The sequence below is a fragment of the Stigmatopora argus genome, chromosome 14, assembly GCF_051989625.1.
Source record: "Stigmatopora argus isolate UIUO_Sarg chromosome 14, RoL_Sarg_1.0, whole genome shotgun sequence".
Taxonomy (NCBI): domain Eukaryota; kingdom Metazoa; phylum Chordata; class Actinopteri; order Syngnathiformes; family Syngnathidae; genus Stigmatopora; species Stigmatopora argus.
In genome coordinates, this window is record NC_135400.1 from 13,929,092 (window position 1) to 13,942,989 (window position 13,898).

The following is a 13,898-nucleotide window of genomic DNA, read 5'->3' on the forward strand; positions in this document are numbered from 1 at the left end:
CGCCTCTTTAAACAAGTGACGAATGAGGCGCCGGGAAGGAGGAGCGTTCAGGGTCGCCGTCAAATCTTGTAATTCGCAGCTCACTCGACGAAACGCTGGCAAAAAGAAACTCAACGGAGCGCGTGCATCGAACTTGTGGATGATCATTTCGACCACTTTTAACGAAAAAGGAGAGAAAAGAGTCATCCGGGAATGAGACCAGCCGAGTGGACGGCGAGAAGGAAATGAGGCGGCGGAATTTGAAGCCACTTTGAGGTGAAGAAGAGGCGATGACAAACATGCTCGTCTACTTCTTAGGGTTCCTTCTCCTCGTTTTCGGCCGATGTCGGACTTCTCTTGGCCAGTACTCGAGCGATCAGTGCAGTTGGAAGGGCAGGTGAGTTTAAAAAAACACAACAATTTCACTTAAAACACCTCAAACAAATTGGAGCATTGTAAAAGTTGTCACCAAAAACTTTTCTCTGTGTAAAAATGCAATTTTAGCTGCATACGTCATTTTTATATTATTTAATTGGCCATAATGTACACTAAAAATGATTTCAAATACTCTTTATTCCTGTATTAACTACTCTTTCTCTCCCTGATGTATTGGATCGAGCTCATCAAATTCTGTACACTTAAAACTGCTACAAATATTTCTTCTCAAATGTCTTTAAATAAAAAAAACTATCCGATTTTGAACAATTCCACCTTACACTGTTACCATCAGCAACATTTTGCACTTTTTTCCCATCTCAAATGTAGTTGCTCATGACCAGAATGTCAAAATATGTATCATCTATGACAAAGCATCCAAAAAGCAACCATAAGATTAAAAAGATGGACAATATTCAAAAGCAGTACACATTCCCTTAATCCTTATAATATGGCCTCTACATTTTTAACTGTTAAAACTAACTATCGCCGTCAATGGCTACCAAAATCATTTCAGTGGTCTTTAGACACACTGAGCCACTTGCGTATGAGCAAACAAATAATATGGCATAATCCCGAATTCTTTTTGCAAGGTTTGATCGCACCCCCTTCTGTCAAACATCTGCTCAAATATTTTGGTCTTCAAGGGCTCGCTTGAATAATGTGGTTTCACCAAACCCCCCCTCCTAAATCCTACAGTCAGGAGGGGGCAACGCGTTCAATGCTTTGAGCCGCGCACCAATGATCTGGATTTCATTAGCCGGCCTCTTGACTAAGCTGCTATAATTGCACGCAGAAATGATGGAAGTGGGACGAAGCTCGAGTTAATTAAAGGCACGCTGACTGGCGTACGCCCCCCATCCCCCCTAAACCCCCCTCCCTTTTTTTTTTTTACTGTACTCCGCGTTTTGGATTTTGATGGGGGCGGTCATTTTCAGGAAACAGGGCGTTTCTCCCTCCAGAGCCCGACCGACCGCGCGCTTGGCAGGACGCGATGGCTTCCTGCCTCCTTTTGCCGCAGAATGACGGACGGATGGATGGGTCGCGTTCTTCAGGAGGCGGTCGGTCGGTCGCCGGCCGGACGGGCCTCCCCGGAGGGGGTCGTCGGCGTGACCTGCATTTGCACTTGCAGCAAGTTGGCTTCTGTTGCGCGTGAGGACGGCTGGCTATTCATGGTCCTGCCAAAGGGTTCAAGGGGGTTGGACACGTCTCCGCTTTGGGAAAGGGAGGGTGGTCCTGTTGCCCCCGTTTTCACTGGAGCACTTTCCTAAAGTTAGTCTACTTTAAGCTGATGACAACAGTTTGAAAAAAAAAGAGGAATGTTGCCGGAAAGCCACTATGCAAGTTTTTGGGGGTGCAAAAGATAGACATTTTTGGGGTTGCGATTGTATGGTGCAAAGGAAAACCCAATTACGGTTTATCATTAGTTTGTCGTAGTGAGAAAAAATAAAAATAAAAAAAAATAACTAGCCATCAGGTACTGTGAGTACAAATTGTACACGTTTTTTTGGTTTCAATTTAAAATGGAGGGAAATTTGCTTGGATTGGACCTCGATTAACATAAATGGCACCAAAATTAATTGTAATAATTCAACTCAGGAAAGCCCAGTTTGTGGCTCATGTTTTTCAATTTTTCCTCATTACTGGTAGTACTGGTAATTTATTTTAATCATAAAAGTTATTTGAAAAATAATGAATCTTTTTCCTAAATCCTATAATTCTGACTGAGTCCTGGGCATCTTATTTTGCCTCATTGTGGCCACACTTTTAATTTTAATGGTCGATATGACCAAAAATGTGATGTCCACATCTGTGTAAGCCAAGTTTTGAGGAGTTACTTTTTAAAAATACCAGAAATACCATAGTGATTTGCCCCATAAAAACCTGACTAACATTTTTTTGTCCTGTTCAGCTGCATGGTCACGTACAATGGTAGATCTAACTGCCTTTTTTTTGCTTTGCAACCAGGGAGTATAAAATACTCCCTCTGAGGTTGTTAATGTTGTTGTTTATTGAAAACACAGCTGCACAGAAGAAGGTTTGAGGGGATAAAGTGGGAGAAAAAAACAGACATGCGTAATGAATGGTAACTGTATACATAACAGCAGTGGGACTTTTGAATATAGTCGTTCTTTTTCACACTAGTTAAAGTCAAACTGCAAAAATATGTACAATGAAAATGATTTTTTTTGCCAGGAGAATTTTGTTTCATCAGACACCAAGAACAAAGATATTTTAAATGTTTTAATATGGGACAAGAAAAACAGTAATCCCTCGAATATCGCCGTTAATGTAGACATGGCCGCAACCATTGAAAAATCGCAAAGTAGGGTCACCCCTATTATAACTTTTTTTTCATCAATGCTGAATCCTAGTAGCAAGAGTGGCTTCCGCTTATGAGTTGCTAAAATTAATAGCAAAGAAGTGAATTCACGATAAGTGAAGTCGCAATAATCGAGGGAAGACTACGTTACAAAGATTTATTGAAGTTTATAGAAGTATTGTCCTTATATCGAGTCCATCCACACAGCCAAATAGCTGATCATTGGCCGAATATGTATTATTATTGCCATTTATTTTCTTTTTACAACAATAGCACACAGTAGATGTTTCAATCTAGCTTGCTAACGGTGCATGGTGCTAAAGGATAACCATGCAGAAGTAAACTTGCTTTACAGTACTACAAGTTTGTATTTGAATGTATGTTGTGCAATTGATATAAATGTTTACAATATTTTTATAAAACTGAAGAGGCGGACCTCATTGTGTCAGCTGAAACAAATGGACTATACTGTCAAAGGGAATGTAGATTGTCCTTTGCTATTTTACATGAGAAAAGCACTTAAAAGGATTCACTGTGAGATCTATAACATTGATTATGTGCCAGAAAAATAACACAACGAATTTATGTCCATGTTCCTGTGAAATGAAGAAGTCTACCTTTTTATATGACTGCAAGTAACATCTCAAAATAATCATGTATATTTATTTTTGCAACCATCTCTTCTAAAAGTCTTAACATGCTTTATTTTTTGCCCTTCAGCGGCCTGACTCACGAGGGCCATACGCGGGACGTGGAGCAGGTCTACCTGCGCTGCTCGCAGGGCTCACTAGAGTGGCTGTACCCCACGGGCGCCATCATCGTCAACCTGCGCCCCAACACCTTCTCGCCCGCCGCCTCCCGCCTCTCCGTTTGCGTCAAACCCGCCCCCGAGTCCAGCGGCACCAACGTCTACCTGGACCTAAACGGATGGCTGCGTCCACTACTGCGCGAGCACGAGCAAGCGGCGGGCCTGGTGCGCTGCTTCGGCATCCTGGAGGGGGCGCTCTTCATCGAGGCCATCCCCCGCGCCGACATCAGTCGCCGCGTCACCGCCTTCCAGTACGAGCTCGTCAGCGACGAGCTCACGGGGGACCGCCCCTCCCCGGCAGGTAAGCGCCGCTTTTCTACTAACGTTTCCACCGCGTTGGCGAATTGAAGTACACGGGAAAAATGGCCGACACGGTTTGAGAGTGGGTGGGGAGGGAATTCAAATTGAAGCTTTTTATCTGGCAGCCTTTCCGACATCTTGCAGCAAGATGATGAGCATCACAAGAAAATGTTAAAGTGCTGCTGCCAAAACGCTTCATTGGAGCGTGGGCGTGTCCCCCCAAAAAATGAAAAGGAAGTGGCGGTAGGGCTCGCTAAGGATGGAGTAATCATGTATTTGTGAAGGATTGACTCCAAGGATTGTGTGTTAGTGTTATTGTTGATTTGAAGCTGTTTTTATGCCTGGGTTTAAAATTGTGTGGGTTTTTTGAGTCAGTGTGCGACAGAGCAAACACGGTTTGTGTGTTTCAGGTTTAATTTTTGGGTCGGTGTGTTTGAAACTGATTAGATTAGATTAGATAACTTTATTTCACTGTCACAGTAGCAAAAGGCTGAGAATACAGACACAGGAAAATACATTTTAGACAGATAAATAGGTAATAAATAAGTAAATAAATAAATAAGCGTGTTGCATGAAATATATATACATACATATACACATTTACACATCTACACATATACACATACCTATATACCTATACACACACACACACGTATACACATACCTATATACCTATATGCACATAGTATACACATATACATATACACATATACACATATACACATATACACATATACACATATACACATACACATATACACATATACACATATACACATATACACATACACATATACACATATACACATATACACATATACACATATACACATATACACATATACACATATACACATACACACACATGTACACACATGTACACACATGTACACACATGTACACACATGTACACACATGTACACACATACACACACATACCTGTATACACATATACACATATACACATATACACATATACACATATACACATATACACATATACACATATACATATACATATATACACACATATATACACATGTATACATACGGTTGGTCTTAACATTCATTAACATTAAGCTCCATTTTTATGTTCATGTCTTTGTTTGAAACGTAGATTTGTTTTGAAGTGATTTGCAGTGCTGCTTTGTTTCTGGATGTATTTTCGAAACTGAGTTTGTGTTTGGGACTTATTGAGCGTGCTCATACATTTGATTCGACATGTGGATGTGGAACTATGTTTGAGGGTCCATGTGAGAGGGGGTTTCTGAGCCCGTGTTATTGTGTATTTATGTTACTAGACTTGTGTGACTGTGAAAGTGTTATTGTATATGTAAAATGGTAGCCGGCAGCCAAGCGCCCCACCCTGAAACTGCAGCATGTGTTTCCACACTTTGCATCTATCTGTTGAACCTTTAAGCCTGGCAGTCACACTTTTCCCCTCCGCGCACGATTCCGGACGTCGTGATGTGGCGTCGTCAAGCCCTTCTGGCGAGCTTCACAAAGTTGACCCACGCTCCAGTGATTTCCTCTCATCTCGCTCGTTCTCCGTGACGCCGTAACGTTCTCCGGGCAGATGTTCCACCGTCGCTTCCGTCGTTATTGCGACCTCATCAACTCTGCCGACTTTTTTTAAAGCGCTTCCAGTTGGCGCCCGGCGCCGCGTGGGTCCAGATGTTTCCCGATGTGGCTCCCGTCTCTGAAGTGGTCTCGATCACTGGGACCCCGGCGAGATGCTGACTCGGCTCTCGCTCTCATTCCTGCGGTCACGATTCACTGTCGACACGCGAGCGCGTTTGGAAGGACAAAATGTTGCAGAAAGTTTGTGCTTCGGGAAACAATCGGCGTATCCGCTTCAGGCTTGGGACGGTCGTAAAACTCGAAATTAAAGTTGATGCTGCGAGAGCCCGCAAATTACACAACGACTCCCTGGAAAATGAATCTGGTGGCGTTCCACAAGGCTCTGTACTAAGTCCGTAAAGTTGACAGAGTACTTTAAATGAATAAGGATTTTTTTATCATTGATTAGGACTAGTTTCTATTGTGGTTTGGACTTTTGGTGCACGGATCTTTATGGGTGTTTTGATTTTTTTTCCTGTTTTGAACTTTCTCGTGGTGTTAAAAAAAACAGGCTGTAAAGCCAGAGGCAACTTCTTAAGTAGGAGCGTTTGATTTTACAGCCTCCGACTGTTTAGCAAATAAGCCGACGATTATGCTCCACTGCCCCTGGCCAACCCCCATTTTGTCATCTGGATGGTCTTAAGTTCAGTGCTATTTTTGTTGGTCACAGCTGTGATGTCAAGACCCCAAGCAGGCTTTTCAAGTCTTGTACTGGACGTTGAAATTCATTTAGCATACTTTAAATTGGGAATAGAAAGTAAAAAAACAATTGATACAATCATACACAAGTACAATATTGTATAAACTTGTGTCATAACATTTGATTTTTATCATTTAAGGGAATTTGGGGATTTGGTTTCAAATGACTGCTCCTCAAAAGTAAAAAAAAATGTTTTAATACAAAAAATGGTATGAACTTTTTGAATAAGTGACTGCATATTTTTTTAAATAATACACTTAGATATCAGAAATAATAAATTCATGTTATAGTATGTCCAAATAATGTAAATGAGTAGATTTACATTAACTGTATTGAGCACCTTGAATGTCACTTTGGCAATATCCCCCAAAATTTTTAGTCATAACATTTGATTTGTATCATTTAAGGGAATTTTGGGCTTAGATGGTTTCAAATAATTGCTCCTCAAAAGTAAACAAAAAAAACATCTTTTAATACAAAAAATGGTATGGACTTTGAATAAGTGACTGCATCATTTTTTAAATAATACACTTAGATATAATAAATAAGACATTCATATTATAGTATGTCCAAATAATTTAAACGAGATATAATGAATATCACCTTGGTAATATCCCCCAAAATCTTAAGTCATAACATTTGATATTTATCATTTAAGGGAATTTTGGGCTTAGATGGTTTCAAATGACTGCTCCTCAAAAGTAAAAAATAATAATAATACAAAAAATTGTATGAAATTTGAATAAGTGACTGCATCATATTTTTAAACAATACACTTACAATAAGAAATTCATCTTATAGTATGTCCAAATAATGTAAACGAGATATAATGAATATCACCTTGGCAATATCCCCCAAAATGTTTAGTCATAACATTTTATTTTTATCATTTAAGGGAATTTTGGACTTATATGGTTTCAAATGACTGCTCCTCAAAAGTAAAAAAAAATAAAATAAAAATACATCTTTTAATACAAAAAAATGTATAAATTTTGAATAAGTGACTGCATCATTTTTTAAAATAATACACTTACAATAAAAAAAAATCATGTTATAGTATGTCCAAATAATGTAAACAAGATTTAATGAATATCACCTTGGCAATATCTCCCAAAATGTTTAGTCATAACATTTGATTTTTATCATTTAAGGGAATTTTGGTCTTAGATGGTTTCAAATGACTGCTCCTCAAAAGTAAAAAAAAAAGACATATTTTAATACAAAAAATGGTATGAACATTGAATAAGTTTAAATAATACACTTCATGAACTTTGTCTTTTTCTTCTTCTTTATTAGAAGCCTGTCACCTGTGCAATGAGGACCAACTTCTATTGGCCGTCTGCACCAAAGACTTCGGTAAGTGCATTTTTCAAACGCACCCCCTAAAATCACAGCGTCCTAACTACGTGTTTCTCGTTCAGTGGCTCGCGGCACGGTCACGTCGGTGCGCGAGGACACGAAGGAAAATCGCACATCCATCAACGTGGACATCCACCGCCTGTATAGACAAAAGACGCAGGTATTTGTCCCTGGGGGTCCGAGGGCACGACGCTGGTCGGGAAGCATCACCATGCCGCGGGAGTGCGCCCTTAAAGTCAGCGACGACGACATCCTGTTCACGGGGACGCTACGCTTCGGCGAGGCTCGCATGGGTTGCGCCACGCGCTACGGCGACTTCCTGCGTTGGTACAGGCGAGCTCAGAGACTCGGGACAAACCCATGTCACCTCGACACGGACTGAGTGGGCTTTCGGGACCCCCGGTGACCCTATTTGGGGATTTATTTGAGACTGACAGTCTGGCAGCCAGACCCCCCCCCCCTCTGGATGAAATGTAGCACACCCCTTTTTCGGTGTACAAAATGTGAATGAACAAACTTAAAACTAAAATGTATATATGGCAGCCGATGTATAGATCTTTTTTTTTCTTACTACAGAAATAGAAAAAGTCAAAAGCTTATTTTTTATTTTCTTTACAAAATGCATAAAATGGTGAAAAAAAAGGAGAAGCAAAAACTTTCTGCCTATGTGAATAAAAATATGCTCTTATGTCATTTGGGGAATCTTTACTCTGCAGACTAAGCAACCAAAGTCAAAGCATTTCTTTAATATGTCATCTAAGTTATCTATGACACAAAAGGACATGTGGATATGAATAAAAATAACGTTAGAAATAGTTATTTGGGCAAAATGGATGGAAATTGGGGGGAAAAAGCACAATATTCACTATCAAAATAAGTAAAGAGTGACATTTGAATGCATCGCGGTTGGCTTTTTTGCAGCGAGGGTCAGGCGTGCGTCAAGGTCTGCGTGAAAGACCCCATTGTTCCCTGAACAAGTGAAGGCGCTCATTCCTACCGTCCAGTGAGGCATTGCCACCCCCCAAACAGTTTTTCACAACCTGAACTTCAACTTCTTATTGATTAGTTTTTTTTTTGCCATTTAAATATTCATCTGTAGAGCCAATTGGAATGCTAAATCAACACCCCCAACCCCACGTCTGCATTCCGACTGAAAACGGTCGTCCTGGAACTGCCCGGCTGGGAAAGACAAACAGTATCGCTATGGCAACCACTTCTCATTGGGAACCGTCTCACTTTTTGACACTAAGGGCAATGACCATAGCTAATTAATGTCATTAATTCATTGTCTGCTATTTGGCAAGGATAGACGGCCAATCGGTTTAAACTGGGAGGACTGGCTATGGATGCAAATGGTTTAGTCTGACTAGACGTCCAATTTATTTTTGACATTCAAAAGGCATATGACGGCGCTAATCCAATAAAATGAAAAATCTGTGAAAAAAAAATGGAAACTAAAATTAAAACAAATAAATTTCAAATATAAACACATTTTAAATCAATATTTTGAAAAGCTATACACACGTTTGAATCAAAAATAAATTCTCAATACTACATATACTTGATTTAATTCTTATAATAGTATCATTGTCCATTTTATTTGCCATCTTGATAAATTAACTCACTTTCTCTCATTTTTTCTTCACTCGTGTGACCGTTTTAAACGTGACGCTCGTCTCGTGCCTGCAATCAAGAGAAAATCAAGATGTTTGTTTTCATCTCTTAGTTTCTTTGGTGCAAAGACAAAAAAAAAGAGGCACAAAATGTAGGCGGGTCCCTCCAGGCCTATAAAACTGCTGAGGGGAGACCACTGGCTAATATTTTAGGCCTCTTCGGGAAGTAGTGGAATGTCAAGAATGTCTTGAAACACACAGTCGCCCTCACACGTGCAGCTTCCCTCAGCCTGGCTGTCTTGATTAGCTGGAATCAATGGGGTCTCTGTGCCCCCCCACCCCCAAAAAAAGTGTGTGCGTGTGGCCACAGTCAGCGCGTGTCTCTGACTCCCAGCACACATAAACACACCGCCCTGCTTCCGATTGTAGTACAGTAGGCCGCCACCCACAATCAGTGAGCAACAATCCTAAGTCAACTTGTAAATAACATCCCTTCCAAATGGTAGGTTTTTAGGACAAGAAACGGATAAATCTCATATCCACATTCTTTGTGTTTAAGTATGTAAATATGTATTTCCAGACGTAATACTAAAAGTGTTATCTCATTACAGTAATCCCTCGAATATCACGGCTTTACTACATTGCGTTTTTTTTTCTGGGGCACATTTTTTTTGTTAATTCAATTTGACATTTTTGTAAGTTCATAAAAATGTGAAAATCCACGCTGAAACTCGCAAGCGGAAGCCACTCCCCTATTCTCCGCTTGCTACTAGAACTCAGCATAGAAGTTATATATATATATATACATATATATATACATTAATATATATGTATATGTATGTATATATATACATATATATACATACATATATATACATATGTATATATATATATATATATATTTTAAAGTTCATAAAAATGGGAAAATCCAGGACCCAACACTGTAGTAAAAAGAAATATATGTATTTTTTTTTTAAATAGGGTGATCCTACTTCGCAGTTTTCGTTTATGTCTGGTCTACATTAACCACGATAATCGAGGGATTACTGTATACCTGTATAATGACAATAAAAGCATTCAATTCCGTGTCAACTTTCCAAAAGACCAAGTCCAACAATACCAACGCAAAAGGTAAGCAACAATGAATGAAAAAAACTAACTATAAACCTAACCTTGCCAAATATATAACATCTCAAATTAACAATATGGAGCCAAATTACATTGACACGACATTAGCAGAAACCGAGACTTTCTTCAAACTCACCGCTGGTGCCAAACACAAAACGCAGTGTATATAGAAAGTCTACACACCCCTATTGAAAGGATGTTGTGAGTACTTTGACAAACTGTGTTTCATCTCCACTGTTGTCATGCGATCCCTTTTGTCGCAGACCCTTGTCTTTCAATTTCCATCTTTCAGGTCAACATGTGACGGACGATCAGGTATCAAAGACAATGCGGGATGTGTGACGTGACAGGAAACTCGATCTTCCTCGATGCTCCAACTCGCCCCTGCGGCTCCTCTTTAGCTTCCTTTCAAAGATTTTCGTCGTGGCGATCCCTAGTTTCGCTGCCAATGACGGAGTTGGACGTCAAGCGGAAGGCCCCCGAACAAATGAATTAGAAGTCCATCGCCGTCATTGGCAGCCAATATTAAATAATCCGGGAACGTTAGGTCACCAAGACCCCCCATTTGTCCGTGTACGGTCGATTGGTCGCCGGTCTTTTGGTCGCCGGTCTTTTGGTCGCCGGTCTTTTGGTCGCCGTCTTTTGGTCGTGGTCTTTTGGTCGCGTCTTTTGGTCGCCGGTCTTTTGGTCGCCGTCTTTTGGTCGCTGGTCTTTTGGTCGTGGTCTTTTGGTCGTGGTCTTTTGGTCGCCGTCTTTTGGTCGCCGTCTTTTGGTCGCCGGTCTTTTGGTCGCCATCTTTTGTTCGCCCCGACCGCGACAACGGGCGACCAAAAGACCGGCGACCAAAAGACCGTGGACCAAAAGACCGGCGACAAAACAAGGTAAAACAACACGGTCTACACATCAATAAAAGCCAACAATGGCCATGAGCAGGTTCACTGAGCCGACGTGTGAGTGTATAAGAGTTTGTATGTACATGCGTTGTCCCTTTAAGAAGCTACGTTAGTCAGGGTCTTAACAAGTTCTCCAACAAAAAACAATAAAAGTCCGGGAAATTTGGAGCTTTTCTTTAGCCTAATAATTACTAGGGCATTAAGTATGACTAAATAGTAATTCGCAGTTTGTATTTAGGGAATTTGAGCAACGATTTAAATGGTAATTATCACTTACCTTCCGGGCGACCAAAAGACCGGCGACCAAAAGATCGGCGACCAATCGACCGTGTACCCATTTTTCGGTCATCTGAAGCCCCCTCGGCAGAAGAGTGTTCAAATGACTTTTTTTTTAATATGTTTGCACCCCCACCCGTGGACTTGATTTACTGGGAACCAGTTGCCTTTGGCAGCCGCGCCATGGCAACAATAGCCGAAGTGGAGGCGGGCCAAGGGCGGGGGTGACGGTTCGTCATGATGTCATCTCACAGTGCTGTGATTGACAGCTGCTTGAAAAGGGAGCCTGGGTCGTTAACGCTGCAAATCGCAATCAGGTTTTCTATGGGCGCTTTGCATGTTTTCTATTGGTATTCCTTATCCTTTTTTTTGTCTTGACCAAAAATTACAGCGGAAATTTTACATCCACACACACTCAACGTGTAGTATTCATTTATTTATTTTACATTTAAGAAATAAATAAATGATGCAATTTACATGCATTTTAGTTCAAGTCATCTTCAAGTATTTTTATTCTATATTTAAGGGTATTGATAACAAATTCAGGAAAATTCAGGACATTGAAACTAACTATGAGGAAATCTAATGAAATCAGTTTTCAGAATGAACTACTATATGAGTGTCCTTAAAATAAGATTATAATTATATTTTCACAAACATTAATGATATCGCAAACAAGGGGAATACATAAAAATTTCAATGAAAATCACCAAATCCAAAATGTCATGGTCTCATATCTATCCAACAAAAATAGAACAAATTTTTCAATATATCAAATATCATCCATCAAATTTTGTTACCCAAGATGACAGACAATGACTTGATTTTGGTATTCAATTATGATGATTATTTTAATCTACTTTAATGTTATTTAAGTCTTTTTCTCATCTTTGCTGAGAAACAAATGGTGACAAGAGCATGTGTTTCAAAGTTTTTAAATAAAGGGTCAAAAAATACAATTGGCAAAAATCTGGATATTTGAACACGTCTATTGGCTTTTTGATTTAATTTGTTTATGTCTAAACTTTAATAAGAAGCATAACAAGCTGTTTGCTTTGGCACTTGTGTGAAAGAAACCTTTTCAAACGGCAATACATTTCTCTCAACTCCAAACAATCGTGCACAGCAACTGGGTCAAACCGCCTCTGACCTCTGACCTCAGTCGCCGGGTGAAAAAAACATTTTCAGAACACTTCGTAAAGCCGAACCGTCCTCGCCGATTGTTAGCCTGTGATGGATGACGCAATTGAAACGGCGACATTTGACGGACGCCGAAGGAGTCGCGTGATGGATGCTTGCGAGTCCACGCTTTGTTTTTCCAGCATGAAGCGGATGTGACTTGTTTGCTTTGGGAAGTGTTGGGGTGACTGCCAATGATTGGTGCGCTTAAACTTGACATTTCCTCACTAATGGTGACTCGTAACTTGGACTTTGATGGCGAGCGGTGAATGAACATTTTTTTGACGACCATTCCTGCTCATTTAAACAACTGGCTTGGTGAATGGATTTTAATGGCTTGAATATTTGTTGTCGTTTTTTTCTCCTCTTTGCAAAAACAACAGCACTTTGCGAAGCTGGTCTGTTTACAGATTCTAAACCGCGAACACATCAGCAATCGATTGATTCCGGGCACTGGGCCATGTTTATTTCTTTCCCTTTCAATGTCTCCACTTGTGTGCCTTTTCCCGACAAGTGTAATTCTTTCACCTCCCCACTGGAGCAAAAAACATTTTATGACTGATTCGATATCATCCTTTTAAGTGAGGCAGTGTACTTCAGATTCACTAGAATTGATATCATTGGCATTTAATGGAATCTAATGGATTAAAAAAAAGACATGAATCCCAGCACAGGCCTTCCTTTGTTGACCTTTCCCCTTTAAAAGATGGGGAATTAGTATGATTGTGAATGCTTGTTTGTCTTTAACAACTACTTAATCGCAACGTTTTTCATAACTATGAAATATTTCCTGGAAAACAACTGAAAGTTGCAGGACAATTAGTTCATGAAACTGAGTGGATGTAAACATTTATGCTGAGAACGTGAGGAAGAAAAATAGTGCCACTTGTTGGACACATGCTGCTCTCTAGCGGAGGGCGGGAGCGGTACTACTATTATCAAATAATTATTAAATTTATTTTATCTGTTTACTTTAACCTGTTACATGTTATTTTATCCTGTTTATTTTTCCATCTTTTTCCTTGTATTGAATAACGAATAAAACTTGAGTCTCTTTTTCTTTACTTCGGACCCTAAACCTATTTAAAAGGTAAGAAAATAAATGAATTAAGCATGTAGATTGTAGAATCATTAAAATACGTTTTTGAGAAATGTACCTTGAATCCTGAATTGCAGAGATATAGGAAATAATAGCTATATTTAAATGTCTTTTGTAAATGGATAGATATTTATTCAGTTTTGGATTTGACTTTATACTACGTATCCTAAAATGTGTTTTGTTCTA

The 13,898-nt window shown here is 39.8% G+C and overlaps 1 protein-coding gene across 1 annotated transcript; it reads left to right on the forward strand.

Moving 5' to 3' along the window:
• Positions 1-33: 33 nt before the first annotated feature.
• On the forward strand, positions 34-8,217 carry metrnla (meteorin like, glial cell differentiation regulator a). The gene is made up of 4 exons (XM_077619957.1): positions 34-376; positions 3,458-3,846; positions 7,462-7,521; positions 7,587-8,217. Exons 1-4 carry the CDS (start codon positions 270-272, stop codon positions 7,904-7,906), a joined length of 876 nt encoding a protein of 291 aa, XP_077476083.1. The 5' UTR covers positions 34-269; the 3' UTR covers positions 7,907-8,217.
• Positions 8,218-13,898: the final 5,681 nt, after the last annotated feature.

Coding starts and splice junctions, on each gene's coding strand:
- metrnla (XM_077619957.1), top strand. CDS start 270: ATGACAAACATGCTCGTCTACTTCTTAGGGTTCCTTCTCCTCGTTTTC. Junction 377..3,457: donor CAGTGCAGTTGGAAGGGCAG/GTGAGTTTAAAA, acceptor TTTGCCCTTCAG/CGGCCTGACTCACGAGGGCC. Junction 3,847..7,461: donor GGACCGCCCCTCCCCGGCAG/GTAAGCGCCGCT, acceptor CTTCTTTATTAG/AAGCCTGTCACCTGTGCAAT.